At 43.0% G+C, this 18,420-nt stretch overlaps 1 protein-coding gene across 2 annotated transcripts in view; it reads right to left on the bottom strand.

Annotated features, from left to right (window-relative positions):
* Positions 1–9,497, bottom strand: part of DNTT (DNA nucleotidylexotransferase) — a 34,111-nt gene extending 24,614 nt beyond the window's left edge. For both annotated transcript variants that reach the window (XM_054435925.1, XM_054435926.1), the window contains exon 1: positions 9,231–9,497. In XM_054435925.1, coding sequence (XP_054291900.1) covers positions 9,231–9,433 — 203 coding nt within the window. In that variant the 5' untranslated portion in view covers positions 9,434–9,497. The remainder of the gene's footprint in view (positions 1–9,230) is intronic.
* Between the last annotated feature and the right edge of the window lie 8,923 nt (positions 9,498–18,420).

The raw sequence follows: 18,420 nt of genomic DNA, 5'->3' as shown, positions 1-18,420 counted from the left end.
TGGGCTCTGGGTTTTCCCTAAACCTCTGAGGGAGATGGACGTGTCAAGGGGGAGCCCTGGACTCATCGTCCAAATTCTGGCCTGTCACCATCCACTCCTACCCCCCTGCTCCATCACCACCATCTCTCCACCTAGGATTCCTCTGGACACAGCCCTACCTCTGATGGGGACATTAGAATGCTGGGGAGTACAGATGGGAGGCTGCTCAAGGCACTATTAAGTAACAAACAATAAATACTGGCATATAAAGGGAATCAGACTAGAAAGAAATACTTGTGACTATTAGCAAAGATAATGATAATGACATACACACATGTGCAGATATTCTTACTTAATCCTCACGACAGTCTTGCACAGTAGGCAATATAATCACAGAGGAGAAAACCAACCCTGGGGGAGCTTACATGAAGCCGAGGTTCAAACCCAGGTGTGCCTGACTCAAGCAATCTCTTAACGTTCTGCTAGACTGTGGTTAGATGCCTGAGGAGGGCTTTGTTTGTGTGTTTGAAATGCTTTTCTTTATTTTCTCATTTTCTGTAATGAACTATCTATGGTCACTTTTCTACTTGGGGGAAAATATACATGAATGTCATTTTCAAGGGCAAATGAATCTGTGATTGCGGCTGAAGTTGTTTCTGCCTTGCCCACAGAGACCTTGGCTTCCTTCTTATAATAAAAGGTGACAGAAACCCTCCAGCAGCCAACCTCAACCTCAGAGATCCCAAGGTTCTGCTGAGATGGCTATTCCCAAAATATCGGTGAATTCAATCTCCTAATTTATTGGCCACGACCAATTGTTAATGCTTTGGACTAAGTTTGGGAGGTCTTGAACCAATTATAGCAATTCTGAGGGAACTGGCATTGGTCCTCAGTCTCCCACAGGGAAGAAGATTCAGGGTCTCCTCCTTCAACTAGTGCTTGACTGTCAGGTGCCCAGCTTGGTCCTTGGTGTCCCTGAGAGCAGGGACAGTGGCATGGTCTCTGGGTTATGCCTGGAACCCAGCACATGGCCAGATTTATAGTAATGGTAAAAAGATGATGGTAGACTGGATAAATGAATGAATGAATGAATGAATAGCTCTAAAGGAATGTCTCTCAAACTCTGGTGTCTACCAGAGTCATCCAGGAAGCTAGGTTAAAATTCAGGTTACTGGGTCCCATTACCAGACTTCAGAATCCCTGGGGAATTGCACCTGGGGCCCAGGAATATGCATTTTGACAAGCTCCATTGGTGATTCTGATATAGTCAGTCTGTTTTCGTTATCTACTATTGCATAACCAGTGATCCCAAAATGTAATGGCTTAAAAAGCATCTATTTTATTATATGTCACAATTTTGTGGGTCAGGTCTTCAAGTAGGCTTGGCTGGGTGATCTCTCTGCCCTGTATTGTTCTGCTGAGGTGCTGATGTTCCCTGTGGTTCTACATTTTGCCACCTTGGTGAGGATGGCTGGAAAGCTGGGCTCAGTGCAACTAGGGACCAGGGACCCAAGCAACTTAATGTGGTCTAAGAGGAGGCACCAATGTCTTACATGAGGCTCTGGGGTCCCAGAGATTGTGTTCCAGGGAAAGTCACACAGTGTCACTTCCACTGTACCTTACTGGTTGAATCAGTCACCAGCCCTCTCAGATGCAAAGGTCAGGGAAATTGCCCCTCCCTCTCCACAGGAGGACCTATGTTTTAAAACCACCCCACAGCCCAAGAACTCCACTTTGAGAAACACCACTGTAGAGAAAGATCTTTTCTATTGAACTGCCTCAGCCTAGATTTGACTCCCACTCGAGCCTTTGGCTTCAATGACAGCTGTGTTTTCCAACATGGTACTGGTTTCTCTGCAGGTACGCGACATAATTTTAGGAGGTACACAACTGAACATTTAAAAGGCTTATGTGTTTATTTATATCTATATTTTAAATTATGCATCTCAGATCATAGGTTTTATGGATATGATTCCTTAGAACAAGGCTAATTTTATTTTAAATGAGTCAGTTTAGGGACAATTAAAAGAAACACACTGGCCAGGTGTGGTGGCTTATGCCTATAATCCCAGCACTCTGGGAGGCCCAGGTGGGCGAATCACTTGAGGTCAAGAGTTTAAGACCAGCCTGGCTAACATGGTGAAACCCCGTCTCTACTAAAAATACAAAAATTAGCTGGGTGTGGTGGCATGCGCCTGTAATCCCAGCTACTCGGGAGGCTGAGGCACGAGAATCGCTTGAACCCAGGAGGTGGAGATTGTAGTGAGCTGAGATCGCGCCGCTGCACTCCAGCCTGGGTGATAGAGCAAGGCCCTGTCTCCCCCCAAACAAACAAACGAAAGAAACAGATCACGTATATATTATAATAACAGATGTGGTAAAAGATATTACAAGAATCATGACTGTGGCACTCAGATGTCTGAAAAGCCCTGGGTTATGGAATTAACTCACAGGCTTCAGTTCTGCATTTTTTTCTTCAGGCAACAATTTCCCTGTTCTTCCTGTCTTTCTTTTCCTAGTTGATCCTGCCTCTCACCAAGTATAATTAGAAAAACCCTCCACGAGGAAAGTGGCAGCTATTTTTGTTTGCCTGGGTGTAGACTCCTTCCCACCCTCTGTCTGACTTTCTGGATCCTCATGGATGGTCACCTGCTGTCTTCTTCCCAGGGAGAGGTCATTCCTGATTCTTCCCATCTGATATAGGACTTATTTTGTAAACAACGACTTAAATAGTCATTTACAGTTAAACTGACCTGTTTACAGTTTAAAAACCCTTCTACCAATTTCACTTAGCAACTCATCTGTTTCAGGATCCTTAGAACAGAAAGATCATGCAGTTTTGTTTGGTTTCATCGCAAACTCTTACTAGCACCTACCACCACTAAGGACAGGTTTCTGTCTCCAGCCCTGCTGTACTTATGACTGAGACAATCTTGCCTCGATTTTTTTTGGCCCACCTTAAATGGGATTAAGAAAATTTTTATTAATTTAAAGCCACAAATTTTGAAATACAAAGTAATTTGGATCGGAGCAAGACTAAAGTTTACATCCCATGCTCATGCTCTTGAATTTATAAAAATAAAATATTTATTATGTTGCTGATTACAAAAGTAATACTCATGCATTGCAGAAAAAAATTCATTACAAAAATTACTCTTGGTAAACACAAGTTCCTTGGGCTGGTTTTATATTCACCAGATAAATCATTCCCTGAGCAAATATTTCTTGAGGCCTTGTATGTGAAAGAAAATTGTCTAAGTCTGTAGATGAGGTCTACACGTGGCCTTGTGGAGTCAGAAAGGGATAATTGGATGAGATGAAGAGCCTTTTCTCATCAAAAGGAAAAGCTAGGAGCCCACCCTAGGCAGTGATTCCCACCAGGAATCACTAGGGAGGAAGGCTTCTCTGGGGGCTTTCAGGAGTCTAAGGTCTGGGAAGCAGAGAGGTAAAGGGAGAAGGCACTCAAGGTGGTGGGGAGAGAGTGAGAAAAACTGTAAAGAAAACCAGGGAATCTGTGTTTGGATTCTGGGCCTGGCCTGGAGAGTGGCCAGTTCAACTTTTATTTTCTAGAGCAGGTAACTGACCTCCTTCAACTGATGTTCTGTTTATTTTGCAAACAATGACCTTGAATATTTTGATTTCAGACACCATAAATTTGAAGTGTAGAATAGAACATTGCCAAAGATTAACAAAGCTGGACACTAGTTAAAGTGGGAAGGATGGTTATATTCAGTCATAATGATGGCAATAGGAAAGAGGATCCAGTGTGAAGTGAACTCAACTTTATGGGAACAAAAGGCATGAGACTTTTAAAAAAATTGGGGTGTGCTGCTAGGGGAAGGGTGTGCCCCTGAGGGGTAGTAGGGGGGTTGGTCCCTGTGACTAGGCCATCTGGGTTTGTTAATTGGAGCTTATCTGGAGGAGAAGCAAACTTCTGTGGTGTAAATTAGAGCAAGGTCCTCTGAGGTTAGGCCCTCCCTCCCACAGAATCTGAAAGTCGGAGTTATCTCCTTGAAGGGTTTCTTTTCTCAGGTCCTTGGAAGACAGTTCTGGATGGTTAGAAGATTTACATCTCAAAGGGACAGAGAAAGGATTTATCATTGCAACTTTCTAAAGTAACTGCTTTAAGAGAGGGTTCATGGGACAGCTGCCTATTGCCTGCATTTGGCTAGAATAAATAGGACATTCTCCTGGCAGTGATGAACTTTCTCAGGCAGGCATTTTAAAGGGGGCCATCCTAGGGACATGGCCTTAACTGCTAGAAGCCATGCTACAGTTTGGTCAAGCGGAGAGTCTTTACCAACATTCAGGTGGAAAAAGATAATGCATTTTACTACCACGAGATTGCCAGGGACTTTGGGAGGCAATGATTTTGGGATAATGAGTGAGACAGAATCCACATGTTAAACATTATGTAATGACTGTATGGAAAGGGCAAGCAGCCAGTTTAGATAAAACTAGACCAAAATTATACTAGAAGACTAAAAGTAAAAAATGAGCAGGCAAATGCTAACTTTTTTTTTTTTTTAAAGAAAACTTGTTCAAACTTGGAATATATGCTATGCTACTTTTTTAATTCCAGGTGACAACAAAGGTACAATTCCTGACTTTCCTGTCTGACTGTAAACTCCTTGTTTGCAGGACTCATGTCTTCCATTATTTTGTGTCTCCACAACCTGACAAATACTGCACAGAGTGGGCACTAACAAAGCCCTTTATTGGTGATGACATGATGCTGCATCTTGCTTTCACTGAAGACAATGCCTTCCAGTGGCATCCTTGTAGATAAACTATGGAAGTCTAGGAAGGATGACAGTATGCTCTGGTGGGTGTCAAGCTGCTTGAACAATGGAACTTGGCAAGTGTTAAATGGCTAGGTAGATGCAAAGGTGGAGAGCCAGCCTTCCTGGCCGTGCATTTTCTTCCTCAGCATCAATGATTTGGGTCAAGACACAGAGAGTAAGCTTAACTAATTGTCAGGCCTCTGAGCCCAAGCTAAGCCATCATATCCCCTGTGACCTGCACGTATACATCCAGATGGCCTGAAGCAACTGAAGATACACAAAAGAAGTGAAAATAGCCTTAACTGATGACATTCCACCATTGTGATTTGTTTCTGCCCCACCCTAACGAATGTACTTTGTAATCTCCCCCACCCTTAAGAAGGTTCTTTGTAATTCTCCCCACCTTTAAGAATGTACTTTGTGAGATCCGCCCCCTGCCCACAAAACATTGCTCCTAACTCCACCGCCTATCCCAAAACCTATAAGAACTAATGATAATTCCACCACCCTTTGCTGACTCTCTTTTCAGACTCAGCTTGCCTGCACCCAGGTGAAATAAACAGCCTTGTTGCTCACACAATGCCTGTTTGGTGGTCTCTTCACATGGACTCGAGTGACACTAATGTGTTTATGGAAGAGGGTTGATGACAGAATGAAATTTTAAAATAGCTCCATGTATTGGAACCCAGGATGAAATAAGAAAGTGACAAGCAGTAGGTTCTGATCCTTCTCCAGCTTGACCTGGGTGACAAATTGCTCTAAAATTTAGGAAGTTAGCCATGGAATAAAATTCAGTATTCTTTTCATAAATATGCAAAAATGCCTCAAGGGTTTTAATACTTTCCCTGATCTACGTTTTAAGACCAGCTTCCTATGGTACATTGAATGGCACGTATTTTGCAATATAGCATAAATGTTAGCGAAGCTCCACCCAGTTATGTTGCATGCATGTTGCAGAATGAAATAGCTACAGACAGTGCAACACTTTGAGGTACACCATTTCTAATTTGTGTGTTCAGGCCCAGGTAAAGCAGGAATCAGGTTTCTTCTCTAATTTAATCCTCCTGACAGCCAAAGAATGTGTTAGGAACAATGAAAACTGTTGCCTATCAGCTGAAAACACAGCTTTCTTTGTTATTTTTATTTTTAAAATACATGCTTATTATAGCCTGGGCACGGTGTCTCACACCTGTAATCCTCTGGGAGGCGAAGGCAGGAGCTAGGAGTCCGAGACCAGCCTGGGCAACATGGCGGAACCCCATCTCTACAAAAATTAGCCGGGCATGGTGGCCTGCATCTGTAGTCCCAGCTACTTGGGAGGCTGAGGTGGGAGGATCCCTTGAGTCTGGGAGACGGAGGTTGCAGTGAGCCGAGATGGCACCACTGCACTCCAGCCTGGGTGACAGAACAAGACCCTGTCTAAAAAAAAAAAATATATATATATATATATATATGTGCACACACACGCACATGCATATATATATATACACACACACACACATACATATATATATGCTTATTGTAAAAAATATATTGGAGGCCAGGCACGGTGTTCACGCTTGTAATCCCAGCATTTTGGGAGGCCAAGGTGGGCGGATCACGAGGTCCAGAGTTCGAGACCATCCTGGCCAACATCGTGAAACCCCCATCTCTATTAAAAATAAAAAAGATTATCTGGGCGTGCTGACACATGCCTGTAGTCCCAGCTGTTTAGGAGGCTTAGGCAGGAGTATCGATTGAACCTGGGAGGCGGAGGTTGCAGTGAGCTGAGATCGCGCCATTGCACTCCAGCCTGGGACAGAGCGAGACTCCGTCTCAAAAAAAATATATATATATATATATTGGAAAACACAGAAAATAAAAACACCCATAATCTCTCCCTAATAACCCCCACCCCCAAAAAACCACTTATAACATGTTGACGGGTTTCCTTCCTGTCTTTGTTCTATTTGTTGATATCATTTGACCTAGTTCATATTGTGGAAGGAGAGCCCTTTCCTTAGGGTTTTGCTGTAAAGGTCAATGGATCCAGCAATTCACAAGAAAATACACTTTACATTTGTCTAACTGTTTTAATTTATCAAAGCACATTGACATGCATTATCTCATCTGGTGATCACATCAGATAGGCCATTTATCAGGATATTAAAATCAATGGGGAGAGAGGGGACCTTGTCCCATACCCCATGGCTGGGGAGGCTCAGAGCCAGGATTTGAGGTTTCTAAATTTCGTATCTAGAGATTTTTCCCCTACAATAATTTTTATTTTTCTATCCAATTAAAGTCTATATATCTATGCACAGAAATTCCGTTTGAGACCTAGGACTTCTACTTCCTGTGGTTTATTTTTGCGCCATAGAGCACATTTGTATTTAATGTGTCTTCTGAGCTACCAGCCTGGGAACTTTGCCATCATCACATGCACAGCAGCAGTTTGCTCACCATGCACCAGTTAGCTTCCTCCGCCGCCTGAGCAGCTGGGCTTGGTCCCTGGCAGCAGGCATCTGGGGCATGTAGCTGCCTCTTCAGCTGTCCTGCCAACAGAAGAAACTTACTTCCCATCATCTCCCTGAGTGCCTGCCTCAGCCGCCTTGTATGTATTCATTGCTGTATCTATAATAAATCAGCGGGTCCTTGCTGGAAGCTTGGACGTTTCAATGGAGAGCTTTCCAGTAAGTGGCGCTTCTGGTTCTTTCCTTCCTGCCTAACCCTTGTCAAATTTCTTTACCATGAAAAGCAGTTCCATATTTGCTAAGGCTTTTAATTTCTTTTTGAAAAAAATCTATTTTTGGCCAGACGTGGTGGCTCACGCCTGTAATCCCAGCACTTTGGGAGGCCAAGGCGGGCGGATCACAAAGTCAGGAGATAGAGACCATCCTGGTCAACATAGTGAAACCCCGTCTCTACTAAAAACACAAAAATTAGCTGATTGTGGTGGCGCATGCCTGTAGTCCCAGCTACTTGGGAGGCTGAGGCAGGAGAATCACTTGCACCTGGGAGGCAGAGGTTGCAGTGAGCTGAGATTGTGTCACTGCACTCCAGCCCAGGCAACAGAGCGAGACTTTGTCTCAAAAAAAAAAAAATCTATTTTTTTGGCTTCTTTACCTATATAATCTTCCTGCCTTCTCCAATTCTAGCCTTCTATGTAAGTCTGTAAGATCAGGCAGGCTTAACAGTTAGATGAAATCTAGGATTTTCTTGGAAAGGATGTTAGAAAATGAGATTCAGAGTGGCTGTAGGAGGTTACAAAGAGGCAGCAAGAGAGAAAAGGAGACCTTGCAAAGAGAAATCAGGTGGAAGAAAGGCCATAGGAAACTCAGGAATTTCTGAATGGGGCATTTTAGCAAAAAATGAATGAAAAGTCAATGTCATATGAATCACGGTGTTGGGAACATTAACATATCTGAAAATTGACTTTTGAAATATGTCTCTTCAACACATGGAAGCTGACATTTCTTCTGCATGACATGCTTGTCAGTTTTATTTTCAAATATCAAAGACTATTTTTACAATCAAAATGTCCTTTCACATAAAATTTTTATAGTTTTGCCTGAAAATTTGTGGTCAATTTATTTCTTGCACAGTCAAAGCAGTCAATTGCATAAATCATTACTCCTTCACTGCAAGCCCCTTAACAGTTTAATCCAGAACCATCACTTATGTTAAGGTTCTAATACCATTTGTTTCTGGATTTTGTTTGTTTTCTCTTCATCTATTTGAGACCAGTGAAGAGCTTACACAGCAGTTAGAAAAACAACAAGAATAATTGCTGTCCAAGGTGAGTGGATTAGTGAGTGAACCAATCTAGGTGGTCCAAATGCTTCTATTGCCTCCTTGCCTGGGCTCTGATTACTCAGTGTGATGTGTGTCACCCCTGGACAGAGCTGTCTTAACAGTGAATACATCTTTACCTAGCATCTCTCTTTCTAAGAACCCCACTAGGACCGCTCTTTGGAAAAATGTGATCAAGGCCACATCTGGGTGCCTGTGGCAAGCTGGCTAGTCATCCTCACCCACCACAGATGCTAGCTGCCTTAGCACGCCCAGATGTATAGGTAAGAACCAAGCAACAAAATCATCTTTCTGCATCAAAGTAGCCAAAACTTTTTTGTTGAACTCAGTGATACTTTGTTCAATTTGGTCAGGAATAGAATTGAGTGGTTCAGCATTAAATTTTCCAATTAGTGTTCTGCTTATCATCCCTAAATAACAGATCTCGTAGGCGTGAAAAGAAAAAACAAAAAATTTATCTCACCTTTTGGTGTCAACTAGTTTCAATATAATTGTATTCAGTCCCCACTTATTTCATTTTCCTTAACTAGTTGTTCTTTGATTTCAAATCTGCTGTTCTCCCAGTGGGAAGATCACCTCTTCCACATGTGGAAGAAAACACAGTTTCCTTGGGTTCCCAAGAAGCTGTTCACAAAGCCTCTGCTTATTTACAAAGCAAGATCGATGCTGTCCTACCTGAGCTCATTTTCAACCCTGAACCCTTTCCTGCGGGCCAGCTCCATGAGGAACGCTCTGCGGGTGGTTCCCATTTTCTTCTCCAAAATGAAGATGACCAAATCTTGAAATTTGATGTCTTGAGGAGAGGAGGCCATCAAGGCACCCGTCTGCCGGGGTCTCTTCTTCCGAGGGCTCAAGTGGGACGCTCGTGGTGGATCCATGGGAAGAGGCTGCTGCTGCCTCTGGCTGGCCCATCTGGTGGTGTCTCCAGAAGGGAGGGAGACTGCCACCCTCCTACACGAAGGGTTTTGATGTCATCTCACCAGCAGACTCTGAAGCCAGGGCAGGGCTTCACGGGTGCTGCCCTGGCAACAGCTTCCTGCCAAAGTGTGATGGGGAATTTTTATCTCTGTTCAGTTCATTTGTCCAATATGGAGATCATAATGAAGACAGTCAATTAACTTTTGTTTTCATACGCACAATCTAATTAGCTCCTCAAAGTAACCTCGTGAGGAAGGTAGGGAAGCATCATTGTTTGCATGTTATTTATTTCTAAATGTACTGAGGCCCTTCTGTGGTCTTTATTTATTGATCCCTTTTAAACCTCCCAACTCACTTGAATTCTCCTCCTTTTGTAGACAATCATTACACTGTACTAGATGTCTGTGATTTGCCTGGGTGTTATATTCTGCTTGTGGTTGTTTTGATTTTACATAATGGCATTGTTACATTTCTCATTTTGCCAATCACCTTTTTATTTCACTTGGAACTATGTTTTCCAGGTCTGTATTCTAATTGCTCTGTTGCTTCTAACTGCTCCATAGTATTTCATGGTGGGTATTACCACCTGCTCACTTACATAGGTACATTTTATAAACAAGAGAACCAAGGCTCAGTTATTCAAGATCACAGAATAAGGGGCCAAGCCAGATCTTGAATTCAGTTCTTTGGATTCCAAATGCTGTATGCATATATTAGTTTTTTAAGTGGATTAAGGTTGTCTAGAGAGTAGTCTGTTATAAACCCTAAAATAGGTCTTCTTCAGTGGGATGGTATGACTTTTAGATGAGAATCACTGCCATAAGGAGACATTTTCATAACTTGATGTGCAAAATTAAATTTGTCTTTTGTTAATACACTCTATAGATCTCATTTCCTGAGCAGCTACTACACAGCCAAGGCAAGCACCTACCAGCCTTAGCTGACAGGATCCTCACAATACCACTGTCAGGTGGTCCTACATTTCTCATTTGGCTAAACAATTTGCCCAAGGTCACAGAGCTACTGAATTTTCACAACTGAGAAATGATTGAGCTAGGATTTGGACTCAGATCTGTCTGATTTTAAAAGACATACTCTTAACCACCAAGGAGCCTTCCTCTGTATTGCCTTCTCCAATAACTAATCTGAGCTCTGCTCACCCTTTGTCCTTTTTTTTTTTTTTTTTTTGGTGATGGAGTTACGCTCTTGTTGCCCAGGCTAGAGTGCAGTGACACAATCTCAGCTCACTGCAACCTCCGCCGCCTGGGTTCAAGCGATCCTGCTACCTCAGCCTCCTGAATAGCTGGGATTACAGGTGCATGCCACCATGCCTGGCTAATTTTTGTATTTTTAGTAGAGATGGGGTTTCACCATGTTGGTCAGGCTGGTCTCGAACTCCTGACCTCAGGTGATCGGCCCGCCCTGGCCTCCCAAAGTGCTGGGATTACAGGTGTGAGCCACCATGCCTGGCCATCTGTGCCATATTATTTGAGACTTTTGCTATCTCCAAAAGCACGTGAGCACCTCACAACCGTATTAGGGGAAGAGTGATGTGACAGCTGCCTTAAGACATGGGCAAAGCACTCTGTGTTGCTCAAGAAAGCAAAATCAGAAATCTTCAGGTAGAAATTGTAGAGTAATAGATTCCAGTTCTCCGCAAGTAAGACCTGTTTAGTAACTCAGCTGTCTAAAAATATACAGAGAGCAGCTTTATACAGTTGTGTGTTACAAGTCATGAAAAATATTCAAACAGATGCTGGATAACTGTTTATTGAGCTGTAACAGAAGGGAATTCAGACATCTGGTAAGGGCCTATAATGCAGCCCTGAAATTCCCGGATGCTATGACTGTTTGCTAGAGATCAACTGGGAGATGAGAGTCCATTTTGACGCTCACTATTATGTGTTTGCTTACTGAAGAGCTGAATGCTTCATGTTAGAATGCATTTTTAGCTACCAAATGGTGCTGCAGCAGGGAGTAACTAAATGATTCTAGCAAGAGTCTGGGATTGTTGTGTTCGTTCCCAAGGTATAGCCACCTAATAGTAAGGGCGCACCACCTAAGCAGTAAAGGGAATGGGGAGGTAGTACTGAGATGTGGCTAACAGCTCAGGCTTTGTCAGGCTGCCCATAAAAATTCTGTCTCTATTGCTTTGAAGCTTCAAAGCAAGTTGCTTAACTTCTTTAAGCCTCAGCTTTACCCCATCTGTAAAATGAGGACTGAGATAGCCCACATAACCTGCAGGGCAGAGTGCTTGACACAAAGGTAGCACTTTCAATAAATGTCAGCTCGTAGTAATTTATGTTGTTTTTAGAGACATTCCAGTTCAATCTGAAATCAGATATATATGTTTTGTAAAACTACTAAATCATCAAAATATCATATTAACCAATGTCATATTTAATTTGCTTTGAGTCACTGGTATTGAAAAGATTACCAACAAAAATTTCAAATGTACTGATGCCTGTCTGGTTATCAGGCTGTCATCTCTCAGCTGCAAATCTACCTTTTTTCTGGTGGATTCCATGAGGTTGAGGCCGGGACTGAGCAAATTCTCTTTCTCATTTGCCAGCTGACTTTATGTCAGGCTCTGCCAGTGGTGATACCAGAGGGAGACCGAAAGTCTAGATAAGAGGAAAGAGGTGACCTTTTTTGTTTGCTTGCTGCTACAAAGGTCAGGGTCTTTGCAGTAATGGTTCTCTACTCAGACAGCAGTGGTTGGTTCCAGTCTTTAGCTTTTTTCTTTTTCTTTTTTTCTTTTCTGCACAACCAGACCCAGCCTTACTGTACCCTTCAGAGGTATCAGTACCAGTTAGGTGACATCTCCTCAAAGGTCTGAGTCCCAGCTCTGCAGAGGTTTCCCTATGAACTTCTATGGCACCAGGGGCGACAGGCAGCACTTCCTTGTTAAAGATCTGCATTCCAGCTCCATGGGAGCCCTGCTCCAAACTTCCAGTTTTCAACAATCCCCGCTCCCTCCCTTTGTTGCTCCAGCCCAGTGGTGTAGTGTGCTTCTTGCAGTTTCTTTCTCTGAGTTACCTCAATGTCCTCTTTGTGCTTTTTCAGCCATTAATGTCTGTTAAACTAATCCCCTGTGGTGAAGGGAGGTGTGAAATAAGGTCTGAGAGCACAGATGTCTCATTGCCTTTTCAGGAACTAAATTAAATGGTGCTCATGAAGTGCCTTGAAAATAATAAAACACTATACAGAGTTCTCTTATCCTCTTTGGCATTGCTGCCAATAGCAGGAATTGATTTCTTCTTACTATACTATAATTTTCTGAAGCTCTTTGCATCAGACATTGAGCACTCTCCTTGATCTATTAGATTGGTCAATAATCTCCAAATCTCAGTGTCTTAACAAAAGTTTATTTGTTTATGCTACTTAGTGAAGAATTCTGCTCCATTCAAGACTCAGGCTGATGGAGGTTTCACATTTGTGTACCTGTACCACCTGAGCTATGAGCCCATCTCAGTCACCGTTGCAGGGAGGAGAGCACTGAGATGAGGATGTCTTGCATCAGCAATTAAAAGCTTTGTCTCAGAAATGATAGACATTCTTGCTGGTAGCCCATAGGCCAGAATTAGTCATGCAGTCCCACCTAACTGCAGCAGGGCTTGGAAACGCAAGGGAGCACATGGAATTTGGAAGGAAGTATTCCTACTCTTGCCACACCCAGGATTACATGATGTGCTGGTTGATGGTTGTGGAGACTCCCAGTTAAGGGATTGTTACTACATCTGCACTAAGCTTGGGGCAGAGAGCAGGGAGGCCCCAGAGCCCTGCACTTCCTGGAGAAGAACTTTCAAAAGGAGGACCACAGTGTGCAGTGGTCAGGCCATTCTGAGGCCTTTCTAGAATTCCAAGCTGTTAGTGTGGACCTGTGGACAAGAAGGTGTGGTCCTTCTGAAACACCTCCGTACCATCCATTCCTCCTTTTGAGCAACATCTAGAGTGAAAAATCCTTAATATAGCATCAAAGGGCTATCCTAAGTCAGGTGCCTTTCCTGATTCCACAGTCTTCTGTGCCTCTTTGCCCATAAAAGCATGTACCATCCTGTGTTGTAATGATCTAATCCCTTGTGTATACCACACACTGGACTATAAGTCTTGCTGTATTCACAGCTGAATCCCCAACACCATAGTACAGTACCTGGTAAGGTAGGCTGACTAGTAAGTGTTTGAAGAACAAATTCAAATTCAAATGTAAGTTGATTTTATTTATTTATTTATTTATTTATTTATTTATTTATTTATTTTTGAGACGGAGTCTCGCTCTTTTGCCCAGGCTGAAGTGGTGCAATCTTGGCTCACTGCAACCTCCACCCCCCAGGTACAAGTGATTTTCCTGCCTCAGCCTCCTGAGTGGCTGGGATTACAGGTGGGTGCGTGCCACCATGCCCGAGTAATTTTTGTATTTTTAGTAGAGACGGGGTTACACCATGTTGGCCAGGCTGGTCTTGAACTTCTGACCTCAGGTGATCCACCTACCATGGCCTTCCAAAGTGCTAGGATTACAGGCATGAGCCACTGCACCCAGTCGTTGATATTATTATTAAGCTTTTACACTGTTTGGGCAACTGTAATATAAATCTTCTGCCATGACCACCTTTCTCCATTTTAAACATCCCAACTAGATGTCTCTTCAATATGAGCAAGTAGAATACAGGTGTTAGGAGCCAGACTACCTGAATTCAAAACCTAACCTTTCTGTGCTTCATTTCCCTTATCTCTGCAATGGGGGTTAGAATGATTTCTATCTTACAGGTGGCCATGAGGACTAAAGCACTTCAAAGAACACTGGCATGCAAGTTCCCAGAATTGTCCATTGCTATTGTAATAGTGCAGGTTTCTCCTTATTCCCCCTTCCCTTCCCTTCCCTGTGTTCCCATATACTTTGTAGGTAATCCTGTCACAGTCCTTCCCAATGGCCTTTTGCTTTCCCTAGACTCTTCCAAAAGTGGTGCCAGCCCGCTTAGGAACAGCTGACACAGGAGGATCACTTGATCCCAGTAGGTCGAGGCTGCAGAGAGCCCTGTCCATGCCACTGCACTCCAGCCTGGGTAACAGAGTGAGACCCTGTCTCATAAAAGGAAACAAAACAAGACAAAAAAAAATAAAACAGACCTAGGACTCTAATGAGACCAGAGGGGTGTCCTGCAATGATTCATGGGAACACTGGTCCCATGAAGTGTTCCAGGCAAAACAAAAATTCTGTAGTGAATTAAGTGTAGGGAAACCAGAGAAACTCTATACAATGTGTGTTAGAACATTAAAGGTTTGTAATAAACTGTGTTCACCCACTGTATTCTCAACATGCTTGCCTTTTCTTTGTTTGTTTTGTAGAACACCTACAGCACCCTTTTGAATGCAACTGGAAGTATTGGTGCCTCAGGAGCTACACAAGCCTGAACCACCTGCTACTTACCAGATGTATGAGCTTGGGCCATTCCCTTACCCCGTGGGGGGTTCGCAGCTTCCAACATGTAAAATAGCAGTCATAGTGCCAACTTCTTCACATTGTAAGTGATGAATAAGATAGCATGACAACTGCCTGCCTGGTCCACATGGGAGCTGGGCCACTCTTCTGTCCTCCCCTTCATGCTGCCACTCCCATGATACTGGCAGATGTGGCCAATGCTCCTGCCTGTTCAGGTGATGATGGCTATGAGGAAACAAAGAACACAGCTGCTCACTGGCTTCCATGCTGATGCTCCCAGGCAGCCACTGCTCCCCTTAGTTCGGGATTGTTTTTAAATTTTTTCCATTTTGGGTAATATTTAGTCTCCACATGATCATTCTTAGAGATCTTTATTGAGTACAAGTGTATGGGGCAGGAAACAATGGGGAGGATTTTAGGTTTTCCATGGTTCAGTGGAGAAGCAGCCCTCTTCCCATCAGCAAACATTATTTTTATCCTTAGGAGTCCGTTGTTACTCTCTGTGCACATTGGAGGAAGTCAGTCTGAGAGAGAAAACTTCTGTTTCCGGCACTTTTATTTTCTTTTATATCAAATATCTTGTATCATCTATTCATTTCAAGGTGTAGATCTGGGACCTGTGCCATCCTCAAATGTGCGGGCAGGGTTTTGTTTTGGTTTGGTTTTTCACTGAGCACCAGCTTCCTCTGTTGGCTGAACAGCTGTGTTTGGTTCTTGGCAGCAAGTGTCTTCTGGAGCTTAGAACTGCCTTGCCAGGAACATGTGTAGAGTGTCTTGAATGAAAAATAAACCTTGGAAAATTTGTTTCTTGCCATTAAGAAGCATTTGGTAGCTATATATGTTGGGTGCCTAACAAGTACAAGAAATTTCTATATTTTAGTTATAACAGGGGTTCACCTTCATCTACAAGGTGAGAAGTGAGAGTTAGAACAATGGAATTGATGGACAACAGCAGCTTATTTGTGACTTCTAGTCTTTATTCCAGAACGTTTATTAAACTTAGCTGTATACAAAATTATGGGTGATAGCATGAATATCAGCCATGGAAGGGAGAAAGTACAGGGATTTGCCTCAAGGACAAATTTGAATAGGAAAGTTGGGATTTTATTTGCAAAGAGTTAGGAGCTGTTGAATGTGTTTAAGCAAACACAGAAGGTGATCAAAATGGTGCCTTAGGGAAATTAATCAGGCAATAATGAATGGGGTGAATTGAAGAGGGAGAAAGAACGGAAGGAATCAGGAGACAATTATAATAAGATGTGACTTGGGGCCCCTGAAGAGAATGAGAACAGAGCCTGGGTGAGATGATAGACGTTGTGCTGTGGATCAGTGGTTGGGGCCATGGCTCCTGGGTATCCGGGGGTAAAATCCTCCAGTCCTGCCAATACCCCATAACTTCCAAATCTTTATCTCTAGCCCATTTCTCTCTCTTGAGCACCAGACCCATTTACATTCCACTGAAAAATATTATTCAAAATGCCTGAAACAGAACTACTCATGATCACTCCCCAAACTGCTCCTTCACTTCTGTCACCAGATCCTTTTCATTCTTTTTCTTGACCGATAATGTCTCTAAGGTAAGCAGTTAAACACATCTTTCTCTCCTGCAGCTTATGAACTGACTGCAAAACAAGCATGGGTCAGCTGGCAGTGGGGTGCATGTGAATGTTTAGCAGCCGGCTCGCAGAGTTCCAGAACATCTAGCCATGGGTTCTCGTGAGCTGGCATCAGCTGACTCCAGCACACCACTGTGACCAGAGTCACAAGATCAGCTTTATTACTGGTAAACTGGAGAATCTGGCTTGATGCTTTAGCTCCAACCTCCCAGACATGTATTACTGAATTGAGAAGTTTATGATACAATACTACTATCATGACATACTGGTAATAATAGTCATCTCTAAAGACATTAGGCTTTGTGAAATGCTTTACCATTTATCCTCACATTCTTCAGAAGGCCCTGGAAGATGTTTAACTTGCCACCTTATACCCATCTGCTGGAGGAATTCAGAGGAGGGCAGGAAAGGGTGGCAGGAAGGGCACTCACGTGAGAGGGAGCCTGTCGGAGGCCAGGAGGGCTGGAAGGATTTGAGCAGATGGGGGGAGAAGGAGAGAAGCTAGGTTTGGAGCAGACCTCGGAGACCACCCAGAGCCTGAGTTGGCACTGAGAAGTCATGGGAGCTTCTGAGCAGGACAGTGGCAGGCCCAAGGCAGGGCCACAGAGGGCAGCCCTGCAGTGATGTGTATATACTGTGGTCCAAAACGGGACGCCTGGAAGGTGCAGAGAGCTGAAGCTGCTACTACAGCTGGGTCACTATTGCAAATGGCCAGAAGAGAACCGTGGAAGCCTCAGCTGGGACCATTCATTCATTCAATGCATATTGACTGTGTGCCTACTATGTGCCAGGCACTTCTAAAAGGCATTAGTAATACAGAGTGAATAAAACAACCCCTGCCTCATGGGATTTACATACTTGTCTGTTACTAGAAGGAAACAGACAATAAATAAAATTATTCAAGAATCTCAAGAAAGCCAGATGGTGATAAATGCTGTAGAGAGAAATAAATGGGACAGCACATGCCAGGGTTGGGGTGGCAGTCTAAGATTATCCAATTAGGCTTTATTGAGGAGGTGACATTTTAGCAAAGATCTGAAAGAAACTAATGATGATGGTGATGGAAACAGGCATAAATGTGCCAGACCAAGGAGGCACATCATAAAGAAATCATTGTAAAAGGAGAGAGGATGGGTACATCAAAAGTCTCAGAAATCACACCTAAAGAACTTATCCATGTAACCAAACACTACTTGTTCCCCAAAAACTACTGGAAAAAAAAAAAGTCTACCTTAAAAAAAAATTGAGGCCAAGCTCATGCCTATAATCCCAGCATTTTGAGAGGTTGAGGTAGGAGGATCATTTGAGACCAGGAGTTCGAGACCAACCTGGGCAACAAAACAGGACCCCATCTCTACAAAAATAAAAGTAAAAAAATTAATTGAGTGTGGTGGTGCATGCCTGTCTTTGCAGCTACTCAGAAGGCTGAAGCAGGAGGATTGCTTGAACCCAGCAAGTTGAGGCTATAGTGAGCCATGACTGTGCCACTGAACTCCAGCCTGGGCAACAGAGCCAGATCCTATTTCATAAATAAATAAATAAAGAGAGAGACAGAATCTCACAATTATTTAGACAGTGAATTGGAAAATAATAGTTTTGGGTTATAAAACCAAAATTGTAAAATAGAATTAAACCAAACTTGAAATGTGTTTGACCTTTATGGTTTGAAAAGTGTCAGTTAAATATTTCAGCTATTCTTTACTGGATCTTATGGAGGACATTTTATGCTATAGTAGTATTTGTAGTGTTTATAACACTAGGGGATTGAGATGGTCTTATCAGAGTGAAATGAATAGCAAATAGAAACTGATCATAACAATACACTTCAGATTCCCCAGTTACTCCCAGTGCCTTAGTAATGTACCCTTTTTCCCTTGTGCTATAAACATTT

This window comes from Pongo pygmaeus, chromosome 8 (genome assembly GCF_028885625.2).
Source record: "Pongo pygmaeus isolate AG05252 chromosome 8, NHGRI_mPonPyg2-v2.0_pri, whole genome shotgun sequence".
In the NCBI taxonomy this organism is placed as follows: domain Eukaryota; kingdom Metazoa; phylum Chordata; class Mammalia; order Primates; family Hominidae; genus Pongo; species Pongo pygmaeus.
The sequence above is the reverse complement of the archived record's forward strand: the minus strand, read 5'-3'. Positions and strand labels throughout refer to the sequence as shown.